This window comes from Dendrobates tinctorius, unplaced genomic scaffold (assembly GCF_039654945.1).
Source record: "Dendrobates tinctorius isolate UK_male_01 unplaced genomic scaffold, ASM3965494v1 ptg000067l, whole genome shotgun sequence".
Classification (NCBI taxonomy): Eukaryota; Metazoa; Chordata; class Amphibia; order Anura; family Dendrobatidae; genus Dendrobates; species Dendrobates tinctorius.
The window spans coordinates 439,837-458,471 of record NW_027361735.1 but is presented as its reverse complement, the minus strand read 5'-3'; the positions used below and the strand labels follow the sequence as shown (position 1 = coordinate 458,471).

General features: G+C 47.2%; 1 protein-coding gene across 4 annotated transcripts; it reads left to right on the top strand.

Moving 5' to 3' along the window:
* The first annotated feature begins 11,196 nt into the window (after window positions 1–11,196).
* On the top strand, window positions 11,197–17,699 carry LOC141095118 (uncharacterized). Of its 4 annotated transcripts, XM_073581001.1 has the most exons (13): window positions 11,197–11,942; window positions 12,201–12,296; window positions 12,360–12,437; window positions 12,751–12,846; window positions 12,900–12,974; window positions 13,254–13,544; window positions 13,643–14,089; window positions 14,579–14,783; window positions 14,863–14,991; window positions 15,081–15,211; window positions 15,286–15,516; window positions 16,772–16,846; window positions 17,417–17,699. In XM_073581001.1, exons 1-13 carry the CDS (start codon window positions 11,755–11,757, stop codon window positions 17,487–17,489), a joined length of 2,115 nt encoding a protein of 704 aa, XP_073437102.1. In that variant the 5' UTR covers window positions 11,197–11,754; the 3' UTR covers window positions 17,490–17,699. The 4 variants fall into 4 exon arrangements, with proteins under 4 accessions (XP_073437102.1, XP_073437106.1, XP_073437104.1 ...); XM_073581005.1 differs by lacking the exon at window positions 12,201–12,296; XM_073581003.1 differs by lacking the exon at window positions 12,751–12,846.
* The last annotated feature ends 936 nt before the right edge of the window (window positions 17,700–18,635 follow it).

Sequence of the window (18,635 nt, the reverse complement as noted above, 5' to 3'; positions counted from 1 at the left end):
AGTAGTGTGTGTATGTGTATATATACACATGCGGTGTGTGTATAGGTGTCCCCTCGCCCTACATCGCCGCAGTGCTGCCTGCACCCACCTCCATGCAGCCACAGCCTCTAGGAAAGGCCGTGGCTTGCGGTCTGTGCACGGAGGTGGCTGCAGGCAGCGCAGTGGCGATGTTGGGGAAGGGGGAAGGGGGGTCCCAGCGACGGCGGGTCCAGGTGGCTCCTGGCGGCGGGTGGGTTCCACTTCCGGTGAGCATGGTTCAATTCCCATGGCAATTCGCGGCTGGACTGCACCTGTCCCTGATTGGTTCTGGCTGGCCGGGATTGGTTCAGCGACGCAGGATTTACGTTGCGGAAGTGGAAGCACAATGCAATTATATAGTGTGTGTGTGTGTGTGTGTGTGTATATATATATATATATATATATATATATATATATATCCAACAATGTAGACCAGCTCACTCCTGTGAACCACCTGGAACCTCAGCTGACCTGGTTAACTCCGTTGTGCCCGGATCTGGATGTAGGAGTCCATCCATACAAATGTGAACAACAACAAAGCAAAGTCCAGCAATAACGTGAGCAATCCAGGATGCTGTTAAGAAATTTTTTCTTTTTATTCATAAATCCATTAAAATGCAATGGTCCAAGCAGTTCAAAACAGCAATAACGCAGGAAAGTTGTGCAGATAGGACTACGCGTTTCAGCGGTAGAACCCGCCTTCTTCACGGTCCAGAATCTAATCTGCTTTCCAAACATGGAACCTTATATACATCCCACTCCCATCAGGGTAATTATAAACATATGTGAGAGACTTAAAAACATGTGCTATAAAAGCAGATCAAACATATAAACTATCCACATATTGATCAGTATACAACATGCATAAAGATTATAAGGAAAGAATTCAACATATTGGAGAAAAGTACATTAGGAATGTCCAATAACCTGACCATAAGATTTAAGGCCCTGTGCACACAGTGCAGACTCCGTGCAGTTCCGCAGCAGATTTGGCCCTGCAGAACCGCAGCAGAAAAGCAACAGAACTGCACGTGATGCACAGTACCATTTAAGGCTTTGTAAAACAAAAAAGGCTGTGCACATGCTGCAGATTTTTCTGCGCAGATCTGGTGCAGAATAAAAGAAGCAGCATATCGCTTCTCCTGTGCGGCTCTGCTGCAGCTCTCCACCTGCTCCATTATAGAAATCTGCAGGCGGAAACTGCAGGGGAAATCCGCACAAAAACTGCACCAAATCTGCACTAAATCTGCACTAAAACTGCAGGCAAAATGCAGATCATCTTACCTAAAGATTTAGCAAAATCTACGCGGAAAATTCCACAGCAGAATCGGCACCGTGTGCACATAGCCCCAGTGCTACAAAAACATAGAATAATAATATTAACCAGCATTATATAATACAAATATATCAATAGTGCATAATGATATCCAGGCGGTTATTAAAGCCCTGTGGCATGCGAGTCCCCAACTCAAATATCCACCTACTTTCTCTTGCAAGCACTTTTTTATGAAAATCTCCCCCTCTCAATGTTTTTTTTTTTTTTTTTTTGCATGTGCCACAGCCTTTTTTGTTTTACAAAGCCTTAAATGGTACTGTGCATCACGTGCTGTTCTGTTGCTTTTCTGCTACGGTTCTGCAGGGCCAAATCTGCTGCGGAACTGCACGGAGTCTGCACTGTGTGCACAGGGCCTTAAATCTTATGGTCAGGTTATTGGACATTCCTAATGTACTTTTCTCCAATATGTTGAATTCTTTCCTTATAATCTTTATGCATGTTGTATACTGATCAATATGTGGATAGTTTATATGTTTGATCTGCTTTTATAGCACATGTTTTTAAGTCTCTCACATATGTTTATAATTACCCTGATGGGAGTGGGATGTATATAAGGTTCCATGTTTGGAAAGCAGATTAGATTCTGGACCGTGAAGAAGGCGGGTTCTACCGCTGAAACGCGTAGTCCTATCTGCACAACTTTCCTGCGTTATTGCTGTTTTGAACTGCTTGGACCATTGCATTTTAATGGATTTATGAATAAAAAGAAAAAATTTTTTAACAGCATCCTGGATTGCTCATGTTATTGCTGGACTTTGCTTTGTCGTTGTTTATATATATATATATAATATATTTATACTAGCTGAAGAAGCCTGGTGCTGCCCGGGCATAGTAACTAACTGTGGTTAGTTATAACAAATTATAATTATCCTCCATCCCATAGTCCTGTGCCATATACCCATCATACATATCCTCCATCCCATAGTCCCATGCCCATATACCCATCATACATATCCTCCATCCCATAGTCCCATGCCCATATACCCATCACACATCCTCCATCCCATAGTCCCGTGCCCATATACCCGTCATACATATCCTCCATCCCATAGTCCAGTCCCCATATACCCATCATACATATCCACCATCCCATAGTCCCGTGCCCATGTACCCGTCATACATATCCTCCATCCCATAGTCCAGTCCCCATATACCCATCATACATATCCACCATCCCATAGTCCCGTGCCCATGTACCCGTCATATATATCCTCCATCCCATAGTCCAGTGCCCATATACCCATCACACATCCTCCATCCCATAGTCCCGTGCCCATATACCCATCATACATATCCACGATCCCATAGGCCCGTGCCCATATACCCATCATACTTATCCGCCCTCCCATAGTCCCGTGCCCATATACCCATCATACATATCCACCATCCCATAGGCCCATGACCATATACCCATCACACATCCTCCATCCCTCTCCCGTGCCCATATACATATGTGCCATCCCATAGTCCCGTGCCCATATACCCTTCACACATCCTCCATCCCATAGTCCCGTGCCCATATACCCATCATACATATCCACGATCCCATAGGCCCGTGCCCATATACCCATCATACTTATCCGCCATCCCATAGTCCCGTGCCCATATACCCATCATACATATCCACCATCCCATAGGCCCATGCCCATATACCCATCACACATCCTCCATCCCTCTCCTGTGCCCATATACATATCCGCCATCCCATAGTCGAGTGCCCATATACCCTTCACACATCCTCCATCCCATAGTCCCGTGCCCATATACCCATCATACATATCCACGATCCCATAGGCCCGTGCCCATATACCCATCATACTTATCCGCCATCCCATAGTCCCGTGCCCATATACCCATCATACATATCCACCATCCCATAGGCCCATGCCCATATACCCATCACACATCCTCCATCCCTCTCCTGTGCCCATATACATATCCGCCATCCCATAGTCGAGTGCCCATATACCCATCACACATCCTTCATCTCATAGTCCCATGCCCATATACCCATCACACATCCTCCATCCCATAGTCCCGTGCCCATATACCCATCATACATATCCGCCATCTCAGTCCCATGCCTATTAACCCGTCATACATATCCTCCATCCCATAGTCCAGTGCCCATATACCCATCACACATCCTCCATCCCATAGTCCACCATTATGACATAATAAGCGGCGGCGGGGCTTGCAACCTATGATGACATCAGCGTCTCCATGGCAACCATTGTGACATCATAATGAGGAGCGGGGCTTGATACGCACACACTGCTTCCCCAGTATGCAAATAGGGACATTATGACATCATAATGATGGGCGGGGCTTGACGCGCACACACTTTTTCCCCCAGTAGGTAGATAGGGGCGAAATTGTTTGGTGAATTGGAACGCGCGGGGTTAAAATTTCACCTCACAACATAGCTTAGGACGCTCTCGGGGTCCAGACGTGTGACTGTGCCAGATTTTGTGGCTGTAGCTGCGACTGTGCGGATGCCTATCCCGGACATACACACATACACACACACATACACACACACTTTGAGCTTTATATATTAGATTATACACTAACATGTCCCTGTACATTACAGCTGTGTGAAAAAAACAAACAAAAGAAATGAGATAAGGCGACAGACTCTCATCCTCCCTGGCGATCGCACAGTGAGCACCATTTATGGCTTCCATCCAGGCATGAGCAGAACCTGGAGGGAGGGCGAGTATAGGAGCATTTTTGCTTCTGAAATCACAGTGAAAAAAGAAAAAAAAAGACATCACATAGACTGTGAATGCCACTTTGAAAAAAGAAATATGAAGCATTTCCCACCTTTGGTCCCTAGAAGGTGGGCTCACAATGTTTCTAATTTGAAAGAAAAATGTGATGCTTCTCCCCTTTTGGTCTTCAGAGGTGGGGCTTGCAATGTTTCAAATTTATAGCACACCCCCTGTAACTTATTCAGTGGCCTGAACACAGGGCATTATCACAGAAACGTTTTGGTAAAGCTATCCTGCTTGGCATGGAGCCTGCTGCTATTGATGTGGATGGGTGCGTAGAATTGCTACTATCTCTTCAATATGCTGGATTTGGACAGTGGGCAGTTGTAGGACGACTTGCTATGGGTGAATTTCATTCTCTATTGCAGAGGTCCCTAACTCCACTTCCCACAAATCTAAGGTTCAGGTAAATCCAGTTAACTGCTAGCATAGTGCATAGCAAAGCAATCTGATAACCGACTATCCACTAGAGCAGAGGTCTCAAACATGCAGCCCCTGAAGCAGTCATCTGAGGCCCACAGTGCACCACGTCACACTCCCTGCGATAGGTAGAAGGGGGAAGGCAGGGGCATGCATTAGGGGCATGCATTAGGAGCATGCATTAGGGGCATGCAATGGCTGTGTGCACAGGATCTGTGATGAGGTCACAGGAGGGGAGGAGTCAGAGGTCACATGATCAGGGGCTTCAGTGTATGCAGGACGCTAATGTCTGTGCTGGTTGTCATGGCGCTGGATGCAGGTAAGTTTATTTGTGGGTCAAGAGGGGTTTATAGGGTGGATGTAGCAGAGCCGAGTATGTACAAGGTGTATGGAGCAGAGACGTGTGTGTATGAGGACCGAGGTGTACGGAGCAGAGCCGTATGTGTACGAGGTGTACGGAGCAGAGCCGTGTGTGTACGAGGTGTACGGAGCAGAACCACGTGTGTGCGAGGTGTACGGAGCAGAGCCGCGTGTGTGCGAGGTGTGCGGAGTGGAGATGTGCGTGTATTTTGGCATGGCACCAGGGCCCATAACTTTGTAGTTACACCACTGCTCACGCTAGAAGAGAGGAGTGCGCCGCTCCGTAGTGGCTGTGGTCCTGCGTGATGACATCCCTCTGGTGCGTTGTAATGACATCACGCCAGCACACAGAGAGAAGAGGCATGACTTTCCTCCCATTGCTGGATTTTGCAGGTGACTGTGGCTGTGCGTGTACAGCGAGATGATAGCGCCGGCTCACATGCAGAGCTGATAGTATCATCCGCTGAGGTTAACGCCCCGTCACACACAGCAATCTCTCTAGCGAGATCGCTGATTTTGTGACGCAACAGCGATCTCACCAGCGAGATCGCGGTGTGTGACGGGGATCAGCGACCGTCCCCCCTTGCCGGTTATTGCTGATCGTGCTCGATCGGCCTGGGTCATTTTTCGATCTCTGGTCTCCTGCTGCTCAGCACGTATCGCGTGTGGCAGCGAGAGACCAGCGATCAGCGACGCTGAACGCTGCTTTATAATGTAAACATCGGGTATCCAGGAGTCGCGCAGCTCTTAGATACCTGATGATTACCTTGGAAACCAGCGTGTATGCCGGTTTCCAAGGTAAACAGTGGGTATCCAGGAGTCGCGCGGCTCCTGGATAACCGATGTTTACATTAGAAACCAGTGTTCAGCATCGCTGGTCCTGATCGCTGGGGCTGTCTTGTGACAGCTCACCAGCTATCAGCCTAAGGATGTCCCAGCAATCCCATCATGTCGTATCGTTTGTGGGATCACTGGGACATTGTTATGTCAACCTATTTAAATGGCCACGATCGGTATTAGCACCGATGGCGGCCGTTTAACCCCTTAGATACCGCTATCAATTGTGACTGTATTAAGTTTGAAAGGAATGCGGCCCGCCAGCTTAAATTTTTTTTATGTGCGGCCCATTTACTCTGCCGAGTTTGAGACCCCTGCACTAGAGAACGAAATTCACCCAATGTACAGAGTCACTGCTGCCCCAAAAAAGATTGAATAAAACAACCAGCATGTATTTGTTGTTTTATTGCGTGGAAATAGGCTGTGAGATTTTTTTTTTTTTTTTTTACAGGCTAGGTTTTATTTTTACATGGTGTGTTTTTTAATACAGATCCCATGGTCTTGTGGATCCGCCGGCTCATGTGCGCAAGTATTGTGGCAGGGCTAAGGGTCGTGTAATTGATGGGAGATATGTGTCTCATAAATGGCTTATCTCCATAATGTAAGGCAGAAGTAAAGCATACCAGATATTGTTATTGTTTTTGTTTGAAGGACCTGTGGTGAGGTCACAGTCATGTGACCAGTCAGCTGCTGGGAACGTGGGTGTGGCTACAGCCTTATAATGTGACCTGCTCCTGAACCAGGGAGTTGTGTGTGGGGAGGACTAAGCCTCCCATGTGTGCTGAGACTCCTGCTCTGAGTCTACAACTACGGACATTTTGTGTTATTTTGCCTGAGCTAAAAGGCTATTTGTTTGGTGTTACGTTGCCTTGTGCGTTTATGCCGTGAATAAACCGCAAGCACTGTGCAAGAACCTGTCTCACATTTGTCTCCCGCTGCACCTAAGCGAGCCACATCCCCACAATTGGTGGTACACGTGCGGGCAGCGGTCCCAGCAGAGACTTGAGACAGTTGCTGCATGTCCTGGGTGAAGTTTGCAGCGGGGCAACAAGCATTGCCTGGAATCATGGAGGACCTCATGAAACACCTGGTCCAGTCCCAGGCACTGCAGCAGGAAACCAACAAGCTGTTGTTACAGCAGATCCAGCAAGGCCAGCAGGAGCAGCGGCAGCAGTTCCAGCAGAGCCAGCAGGAACAACGGCAGCAGATGCAGCTTCTGGCAACCGCCATCCAGGAGGGCAGGACGAGCGCCCCAACCCCAGGTCGGGCTGATGCCACCGACGTCGAGAAGGCGGTAAGACGCGCATTACAAAAAATGACCCCTGAGGATGATGTGGAGGCCTTCCTGACGGTGTTTGAGAGGGTGGCTGAGAGGGAAAAACTTCAGCCAGAGCGGTGGGCGGAGGTACTGGCCCCTTACCTAACGGGGGAGCCCCAGAAGGTACTTTGACCTGACGGTACAAGATGCCAGAGAGTATCCCAAATTAAAAGCGGAAATTCTCGCCCGCTTGGGGGTAACAATGACTACCAGGGCACAGAGAGTGCATCGTTGGACCTATCACCGGGACAAACCCCCGCGCTCCCAAATGTTTGACCTGTTGCACCTGGTCCAGAAATGGCTGCAGCCAGAGTCAGCTTCCCCTGCACAGATGGTAGAGCGAGTTGTGATGGATCGGTTTGTGCATTCTCTGCCGAGACCTCTACAGACTTGGGTTGCCCAGGGTGATCCCCAAAATGCTGATGAACTGGTTGGGCTGGTCGAGAGATACCAGGGGATGGAAGGTTCCTTGGGGAAGCAGCCCATTCCATATTGGGGGTCCCAGCAGGGGGCGGAGTCACAAAAAGGGGTGGTGCGTCCAAGGTCAAAAGGGGCGGGGGAGGCGGTGCCCAAGGTCCCCTCGGGTGTTATTTGCTGGAAGTGTCATGGGCCAGGACATATAGCGGCCCGTTGTCCCCAGACCACCGAGCAGATGGACTGCAGCATGGGACGCCGTAGTTCATACTACGCATATCCAGCTTGCAGTGTGAACTCGCTACCTAACAAGGGGCCACAAGCGTGTCCCGTGAAGGTGAACGGTCGAGCAGTAATGGCGCTTCTGGACTCCGGGAGCTTGGTGACCCTTGTGAGGGCCAGTTTTCCTCTAAACATACTCCCGGGTAAAAAGATTGGTGTTTGGTGCATACATGGCGATGCAAAGGACTACCCTATGGCTAGGGTGAAGATTGAAACGGCGCATGGCACCGAGTCGCATGAAGTTGGCGTTGTTCGAGACTTGTTGCATCCCATAATTATTGGCCGGGATTTCTGTCTGTTTTGGGATCTGTGGGGGATGGGTTCTGAGTGTGCTAGCAAGAGCAGGGAACCAATCCACCCCACTGAGGTATCACCACCACCAGAGGCAGACGAGTTCCCTTTATGTGTCCTTGTTGGGGATGAAGAGGAAGGGTCCCCTGTACCTGACATCCCGGAGTTAGGGGTGGCCGGGGAGAATTTTGGGACTGCCCAACATAGGGACCCCACACTAAGGGAAGCCTTTAACAATGTCACCGTCATTAATGGGGTTGCACAAGAGCCGGGAGCAGACACAAGGTTTCCCCATTTTATGTTGAGTGGGGAATTGTTGTACCGGGTCACGAAAATAAGGGAGGAGGTGGCAAAGCAGTTAATAGTACCAGGCCCCTATAGACGAAAAGTGTTGGACATGGCCCATTCACACATCTTGGGGGGGGGGACACCTGGGGGTGGAAAAAACCCAGGAACAGATTGTACAGAGGTTCTATTGGCCTGGGTGTCACCGGGAAATAGTAAACTATTGCAGGTCCTGCCCGACATGTCAGTTAACTGCCCCCACATCTCATTTTCGGAACCCTCTTGTGCCACTGCCCATTATTGAGGTGCCATTTGAGAGAATTGCCATGGATTTGGTCGGTCCCTTAGTTAAATCAGCTCGGGGCCATCAGTATATATTAGTCATCCTGGACTATGCCACACGCTATCCTGAGGCCATTCCCCTGAGAAACTCCTCTGCGAAGAGTATAGCCCGTGAGCTGGTCCATGTGTTTTCCCGGACGGGTTTGCCGAAGGAGATCCTGACCGACCAGGGGACACCTTTTATGAGCAAGGTGATGAGAGAATTGTGCAGAGTCTTGCAAATTTCCCAGCTGAGGACTTCAGTGTACCATCCACAGTCAGATGGCCTTGTTGAGAGGTTTAACAAGACCCTGAAGAGCATGCTGAGAAAAGTCATAGAGGAAGATGGTAGAGACTGGGATTGTCTCTTACCATATTTACTGTTTTCTATCCGTGAAGTTCCCCAGGCCTCCACGGGATTCTCCCCCTTCGAGCTTCTGTACGGCCGGCATCCGCGAGGTCTCCTAGATATAGCCAAGGAAACCTGGGAAGCCGAAGTCACGCCCCACAGAAGCGTCATTGAGCATGTGGCACTGATGCAGCAGAGGGTTGCGAAGGTGATGCCCATTGTTAAAGAACATCTCCGCCAGGCACAAGAGGCTCAGGCCAGGGTCTACAACCGGTCAGCCAGAGTGAGGCAGTTCAATCCGGGAGACCGAGTTCTCGTGCTAATCCCGACGGTGGAAAGTAAGTTCTTGGCCAAGTGGCAAGGGCCATATGAGGTGGTGGAGAAACTGGGAGACGTAAACTACAAGATCCACCAACCCGGAAGACGGAAGCCATACCAGGTTTACCATGTTAACCTTATCAAGCCGTGGCAAGATAGAGAGCCAGCGGTAACTCCGTGCTTGCTGGGCAACCTAGAAGGGGAGGTTGGAGCCGTTACCATAGCGGAGACTCTATCAAAGGCCCAGAAGCAGCAGTGCCGCGAGTTACTCCAGAAAAACCGCGACCTGTTCTCAGAGTTGCCGGGGTGCACGAAGGTGGTGGAGCACGAAATTCTGACCGAGCCACATGTGCGGGTGAACGTGAAACCATATCGTATTCCTGAGGCCCGGCAAGAGGTAATCTCCAAGGAGGTGCAGCGTATGTTGAAGCTCGGGGTCATTGAGGAATCCAAGAGCGGCTGGTCGAGCCCGATTGTCCTGGTCCCAAAACCTGATGGTGAATGGAGGTTCTGCAACGATTACCGGAAGCTGAATGAGGTCTCCAAGTTCGACGCTTATCCCATGCCACGCGTTGATGAGCTCATCGAGAGACTTGGACCTGCCAGGTACATAACCACTTTGGATCTGACCAAGGGATATTGGCAGATCCCCATGGCACAGGAAGCCAAGGAGAAGACTGCATTCTCCACACCAGACGGGTGCTTCCAGTATGTCCGGATGCCGTTTGGCCTACAGGGAGCTCCAGCAACCTTCCAGAGGGCGATGGATAGAATCCTTGCACCTCATAAGCTATACGCTGCCGCATACCTGGATGATATCGTCATCTTTACCCCGGACTGGGAGACTCACCTGGAAAAGGTCCAAGCAGTGTTTGACGCTCTAAGAGAGGCGGGGTTTACAATAAACCCGAAGAAGTGTGCCTTGGGGAGAGAAGAAGCCAAGTATCTTGGATATGTAGTGGGGCGTGGCGAGATCAAACCCCAAATCAATAAAGTGGAGGCAATTCAAACATGGCCGAGACCTCTGTCAAAGAAGCAAGTTAAAGCCTTCCTGGGGATTGTGGGATATTACAGGAGGTTTATCCCAAACTTCGCCACAATGGCTGCACCTCTAACTGATCTGCTTAAAGGGACAAAGTCAGTGATGGTCAGCTGGTCCGAAGAAGCAGAGTCAGCCATCCAAGAAATGAAGGGAGCTCTTTGTAAGCAGCCCGTTTTGGTGGCCCCAGACTTTAAACGTGAATTTGTCCTCCAGACAGATGCCTCAGATGTCGGGGTAGGAGCTGTCCTTTCCCAAGAGATACGTGGGGAGGAGCATCCTGTTCTCTACTTGAGTAGGAAGTTGACTTCTTGTGAGAGAAATTACTCAGTTGTAGAGAAGGAGTGTTTGGCCATAAAATGGGCAGTGGACACATTACGGTACTACCTGGTTGGACGGTAGTTTAGGTTAATATCCGACCATGCCCCACTCAGGTGGATGAGGGAAACCAAGGGCAAGAATGCTAGGGTCACCCGCTGGTTCTTAGCCCTACAAGACTTCAGCTTCCATGTAGAGCATAGGGCCGGGAAGCTACATGGGAATGCCGATGCCCTCTCCAGAATCCCTTGCCTGGTAGGTGAAAGTGCCAAGCCCCACGGCTTTAGGCAGAGGGGGGAGGTATGTGGCAGGGCTAAGGGTCGTGTAATTGATGGGAGATATGTGTCTCATAAATGGCTTATCTCCATAATGTAAGGCAGAAGTAAAGCATACCAGATATTGTTATTGTTTTTGTTTGAAGGACCTGTGGTGAGGTCACAGTCATGTGACCAGTCAGCTGCTGGGAACGTGGGTGTGGCTACAGCCTTATAATGTGACCTGCTCCTGAACCAGGGAGTTGTGTGTGGGGAGGACTAAACCTCCCATGTGTGCTGAGACTCCTGCTCTGAGTCTACAACTACGGACATTTTGTGTTATTTTGCCTGAGCTAAAAGGCTATTTGTTTGGTGTTACGTTGCCTTGTGCGTTTATGCCGTGAATAAACCGCAAGCACTGTGGAAGAACCTGTCTCACATTTGTCTCCCGCTGCACCTAAGCGAGCCACATCCCCACAGTATGTACATTACCTATCAGTGTCTTACATTTGCCAATATGTATAAAAAAATTTATTCACTTCTTGGTGTCTATGGGTAAATTACCTTACTTGATGCAATACGCAGTCACACTGTGTCAGTGATACCACATGGAATGGTGTGAAGTGTACCATTTTGTCATGTCTGCAACTTTTTGAGTGCTTTATGAATGTGTTAGGCTGTATTCCCTTTGACAATAGTTGCACGGTGCATCACCAGTCTTATACTGCTTTTTTTTAGAAAATATACTAGGGCATACCTGACCTGCCCAGTTTGCTCTAAAGTATCATAGCGACTGGACAGACATCTATACAGAGTGTGCATGACCAAGAATTCTGCCGAGGAGAGGAAAGCCACTATTGCTGATGCAAGGGCCAGAGTTAGAAACATCTCATCCAAAGGGACAAGCATAGACGAGGACGACATTATGTCTCTTGAAACATTGGCTAACGTAATCCCTTTCCTTGAGGATAGAGGGTTCCTCATAGTCCGGAAGCCAACTGCGGCCAGGTAGGCTCCACTTTTTCCTATCAATGTTCTGGCTATATCACATGACTTTGTATGTTTACTATATTAGTGTTGAATGACTGATCGACCCAACTTCAGGATGGATCAGGCACTTTTTTGGCAGACTGGGTTTAAGGTTAGGGCCGATCACTGATTGTCGGTCAGATTGGGTCGATGCTTTTGACCCCATCTAACCCACGATGGCTCATCACCATTTGATATGCATGTCCGTTAATCAGGTGCCTTTTTATAAATTTACAGTACTGTCCAACTTGAGGAGCAGACTTCAGGTGCCAGCAGCACTACCCCTGCGGTGAAATTTGAAGTGGTCGAGGAGAGCGAGATGTCCAAGAGTGTGTAAGTGTCAGTCTGTCTGTCTGTCTGTCTTAAACTCACACATAATGCTTTCTCTCCTCGCAGTGCCAGTGCCGTGCATCCCTCTGCTCAATCAACTCAAGTATCTCTTTCAAGAGAAGACTACCAGAGATCGCCTGTACAGTGAGTTTTTTGCTTAGTCTTTTCATTAGGATACACTCAGCATTCAGTTAAAGGGGTTGTCCGGGCTTTTCCTAAAATCTGTGTATCTAGGCTACAAAATGCTGACAGTTTGTAAGTTACACCCTGTTAGTATTTTGGATGGTTAACCAGATATCACAATTCAGCATTTGTGGAGGAGCAGCACATCCTCCATCTAAATCCCTGATTTTTGGTCAGATTGGGTCGATGCATTTGACCCTATCTAACCCAGGATCGCTCATTGCAATTTGATATACATGTCCGTTAATCAGGTGGCTTTTTTATAAATTTACAGTACTGTCAAACTTGAGGAGCAGACTGCAGGTGCCAGCAGCACTACCCCTGCGGTGGAATTTGAAGTGGTCCAGGAGAGCGAGATGTCCAAGAGTGTGTAAGTGTCAGTCAGTCTGTCTAACTCACACAGAATGCTTTCTTTCCTTGCAGTGCTAGTGCCGTGCATCCCTCTGCTCAGTCAACTCAAGTATCTCTTTCAAGAAACTGCCAGAGATTGCCTGTACAGTGAGTTTATTGCTTAGTCTTTTCATTAGGATACACTCAGCATTCACAGTTAAAGTTGTCCGGGCTTTTCCTAAAATCTGTGTATCTAGGCTGCAAAATGCTGACAGTTTGTAAGTTACACCCCGTTAGTATTTTGCATAATTACTTCGATATCACAATTCAGTTTGTGTGGAGGAGCCCGTATAGAGGCATATTTGTTTTAGAGCCTGGCTGTAACATCATAACTGGTCGTTTATACCCAGTCTCCAGCATTTGCTGATTGTCATACTAACTTTTTAGGAATGAGCAAGCAGGTCCAGCCACACCCAAACCAAAAGACTCACCAGTTATTATAGACGAGGAATGGGAAATGGTGAGTGTGGGAAGTCCAGTCCGCACGGATCCTCAGGTAATGGATGATGAAGAATTAGGAGACTTACCAGTGGAGAAGGATTCTAGTGAATGCCAGAGTGATGAAGAGGACGAGGAGGACGAAGTGTCGTCCGGTGAAGAATGCACCTCTGATGAGCAGGAATCCGCCATCTCCTCTGAGCATGAATCCAATGACGGGTCTGATGAGGACCTGAACAGGTGAGGAAATCTGCACCGTCTCTTTCTTTTCTCATCTGTTAATTTTTTTTTTTTATGTAACAAAGTCTGAACCATTGTTCTTTCATTCTACATTATAGAGCCCTAAAAAGAAAATGGACTGGGCTAAAATTACGCATGAAAAAAGCCGGTTTATATAAGCGTTTTGCAGATAGTCATCCAGTTCTGATGGGTTTTGCGCAATATTTAAAGACATACGTGGCGTCAATGAAGAAGATCAAGCAGGAGGTGGCAAATGTGTTGAGGTTTCTTTATTATATGAATGACTGCTTGCATTTAGATTTTGTAATGGACATTCAGAAGGCACGGTCGTTCTTTGGTAAGCTGCAGGAAGTCGGGCTCTCAAGCCAGACATCATGCAATTATTTAAAAAACTTGAAAAGATTCCTGCGTTATCAGCAAAGAGCAACCAATCTGGCTCATGAAGACAAAAAGCTGTATAAAGCCTACAACATTTTTGATACCGTGATCAAGGAAATCCAAACGTCGCTGGCAAAAGGAGTCTCAAAGGAGCTGGTCAGCAACAGGTGAGTTATGAGCTTATATGAATGTGTGTATATTTTGTTCCAATCACTCTTTTGTCCCCCCCCAAAAAAATAATAATGAGAAAAGTGTTCTAGCAGTGATCATTTTATTGGATAACCAGAAAAAAAAATATATTTGCAATTTTTCCTTTTCCAAACATTTTATTGGGGTTTTAACAATATAAAGCAAGGGAAAGGAGAGAGGGGGGGAAGGGGAAGGGACAAAACAGGGAAAAGGACCAGGTGGCCCCAAATGTCAAAATAGACAAAAGATAACAAGTCATATAAAACACTTGTAACATATAACAATGTGAACAGTAATTACAATGAATACCCATTTCACCAGAATTACAATAAAAGGCAAAGTGAATGGAGTGCTCCCTAGGGAAACGCAATTTTTCCAAGCTCAAAAGGTGTATATTTTGTTAATCTCTCTTTTGTCCCCAGGGTTTTCACATGGCCGTATGTAACCATATGTTTTCTCCATCTTAGGTATGACGCATTAACCACAACGCATTTGAAGCCAGCGGAATATCTAAAGATCTTAAATGTGGCCAAGAACTCCTTTTCGAAATCACTCCAATATATAAAAGGTGGTAGCAAAAAAATATATCATCAGCTGAACGTCCTGTACTATTTGGAGACCCTTCTGGTCTTAAAACATGGACAGCGCCCGGGCGTAATTCAAAATCTTACAGTACGTAACCACCTCCTCTGCCTCATCACCTTAAATGACACCTGTCACTTAAAACTTTCACATCTGTCTTCCCTCACAGGTTTCAGAGTGGGACAGAAGGTTGCCTTACTCATTTCAGGGGGGAGACTACAAAGTAGTCGATGTGAAGGCACACAAGACATCCGCCCAACAAGTGACATGCTTTGCGCTTTCTCCAACTGAACAAGAAGTAAGATTTCGCAAAGTATCCTTTCCTCATGGAAAATCCCAGAGTCCCTCGCTATCTTACCATGTTTGTATTTGTTTTTGCTTTTACAGTGGCTAGAGGTGTATTTTGACAAAATACGACCCGTTCTGGTCAATGAAAACTCGCCAAATAATTTCTTCCTTTCGACCACAGGGGGGGCCATATATAATGTGTCCAATGACATAACGCGCTATCATACAAGGTAAGATTTTTAGAAAATCTTTCTGAAAACCTATGTACAGAGCTATGTGTTTGATTCTCTATATTTCATTCTAGGTTTGAGCTTCCCTCTGTAACCAGCCAAATGATTCGAAAAGTCATCGAATCCTGGACCATCTCCAGATTAAAAGACTCAGAAAAACATCTATTTGCAAGATATCTTGGCCACTCCAACGAGACAGCAGAGAGGAACTACAGGGAAAACACCCTAGAAAGCGTTTGTCATGGCCACACTCTTGTGCTTCGATCGTGGGATGAGGAAATGAATGAACAAGCCTGCACATCAAGGTATTATTTAACTGTAAAATACAAACTGAAACCTGCTTTGTAACAAAATGTGATGTTTTCTAAAGGTGCCATCACACAGCGATCTCGCTAACGAGATCGCTGTGACGTGACGGAGGCAGGACCGCAGCAGCATCGCTGGCGAAATGTCAAACATGACTATCTCACCAGCGAGCATGATCTTACCAGCAACTCTGATAAGGCGGACCTCCATAGGGGTCCGCTTTGTCAGAGTCACTGGAAGGTGTCGCACACAGCGATCAGCCCGCCAAGCGGGAGATCGCCAGGCCATTCCTGAACGAGCAGCGATCTCCCAGCAGGGGCCTGATCGCTGCTTTGTGTCACACATAGCGACATCGCTAGCGTCACCAAAACGGTGACGTAGAAGCGATGTCGTAATGTGAGACGTGGCCTTTAGACTTCTAAAGAGCTGCAGAAGAGGGCACCAGAGAACCTAATAATAATAATAATAATAATAATAATAATAATAAATTTTATTTTTATAGCGCCGACATATTCCGCAGCACTTTACATTTCAGAGGGGATTTGTACAGACAATAGACATTACAGCATAACAATAATCACATACAGTAGATTACAACAAATACCAAGAGGAGTGAGGGCCCTGCTCGCAAGCTTACAGTCTATGAGGAAAGAGGTAGACACGAAAGGTGGGTGGTAACAGTTGCCCTGATTGTATGGACCAGCCATAATGTTAAGTGTGTAACAGTACAGACACAGAGGGCTAATGGATGCATAAAGCATGTTTACAACCTTTGATTAGACAGTTAAAGGTATACTAATTCAATACTATGATGCAACAAAATTGATGACAATCTTGGGGAAAAAAAAGGTTTCTTTAAAAAGGTGCATAAGAAAGATCTAAGCCATGATCAGCATGACTCCCAGTTAGCACTTCTCACATGCATCAGGCATGCTTATTCATGAGACATTGTCTAGATTATGAATAAGCATGCATCTTGCACGTGAAATGCGTTGACTGGGGTCACACTGATATGTCACATTGATTTTTGTTATGCACCTTTAAAGAAACAGAAAAAAAAATCCATTCGTTTTGAGCCAGATTGTCATCTATTGTGAAACTGTGTTTATGGTCGAGGCAGGGCTGATGTGCAGGCTCCATATGGATTGGAGAATAGTGATGAGTGGTGAGCTGGCTTAAAATGATTTCAATACTGAGATGGCAGTCTAATGGGTGCACTCCTTAAGAGCTCTAATACTCATGTTTTTATTTCAGGGCAGGTTTAGGCTCTTCACCCAGCACTGAAACACTGTCAAGGGTGGGCCAGTCGCTAAAAAGGAGCTCCTCCAGGTAATTATGGAACATGCTTATGTACATTGAGAGAACTGGTGTGAGAGAACTGGTGTTAAAGTACAGCCATTTAATGTGATAGCCAGGGCATGTTTGTTTATGAAAACTGTAAAGCATTAAGACAATTCACATCATTTAGAGCAGGTATCTCTAACTCCAGACCTCAAGAGCCGCAAACAGTGCAGGTTTTCAGGATTTCCTTAATCGTCACCTGTGCAATGCTAAGGAAATCCTGCACTGTTTGTGGCCCTCGAGGCCTGAGGTTTGAGATCCCTGCTCTAAATGATGGGAAGTGTCTTTATACGCTACAGTTTTCAGAAACAAACATGTTCTGGCACCATCAGTGTCCGTGCACATCTGAGTCACGCTCCTACAGCATCTGCCTGACAGACCAAGCGCTCGCTCAGCGCCCGGTCCGTTGGGCCGCTCAAACGGCCTGACACTGATTCACTGCCAATAGGTATCACATATCTGCCAACTGTTGCTGCGCGTAAGGGTACCCTCATGTTAAAATAAAGACCTAAAAAAAATGTAATGCATACTAACACTCAGTATGTTTTCCTTTTAAAGCACTGAAGGACCCAGCCCTTCTCGTCCGAGGATGAACCCTGTGGTCCTGCTCAAGCGTTTGCCTAATTTATAAAAGGGACAGAACTGTTTTGTTTGACTATGGATTCTGAAGAAACGAATATAGAGAAGGGGCGGAATGTTCAGGCTTGAAAGCTTGACACTTTTACATGGGCTCTATCCATGCATCTGACCCACCGTTCTTTATATGTGTGCACTTTATTTTTTCAAAGTTTGTGAGCTATATTGTTATTTTATTCTATAATAAAGTTATTTTACTGTGTAAGTGTTTGTACTATCACTTATAATTGCTTCTCAACTATTCTGTCCATCCTGGTTGCTTCTGACCAGAAAATGTGACTGCCTCAGCCAATCACAGGCCATAGTTAACCGGATTTACCCAAAGTCCATTTTCCCTAAACTGGGTAAATCCAGTTAATTTGTATCATATAGCGCAGTCGGTAACCAAAATCCACTTTTCCCTAATCCGGTGAATGACTGCACCATATGCTACTACTTAACCGGAATTACTCAAAATGAAGGGACTTTGTCGTTTTTTAGACCCTGGGTCACTTCCACTGTCACAGGTGCGGACATTCAGGTGTCTGATGCCTGTCCCAGCTGCCCAGGGGGGAGACGGCCTCTGCTGGCTCATGCCATACATATACATATATACTCAAACCAAGGAAGAAGATAGCCGGGTTGCGTTATACTACTTAACCGGAATTACTCAAAATGAAGGGACTTTGTCATTTTTTAGACCCTGGGTCACTTCCACTGTCAGAGGTCCAGGCATTCAGGTGTCTGATACCCATCTCAGCTGGCCCGGGGGGACACCACCACCAGCAGCCGCATCTCAGCTGGCCAAGGGGGACACCACCACCAGCAGCCGAGTCTCAGCTGGCCAGGGGGGACACCACCACCAGCAGCCGCGTCCCAGCTGGCCAGGGGGGACACCACCACCAGAAGCCGCGCCCCAGCAGGCCAGGTGGGACACCAAAACTAGAAGCTGCGTCCCAGCTGGCCAGGTGGGACACCACCAAGGCGCTTTGGAGCCAGCAATGCATAATTTTTGGTCTTTGTATTTAAAAAAGTACATATATGATGTTCCGGTCAGCCTTCTCTGCAGCTTTTCCGCACTTTGATGGTCCATAAGTACGCCGTGATAGTCACATACCACTTGACCCTTTTTAAAAGCATAGATGGTCTTTACGGTACGTCC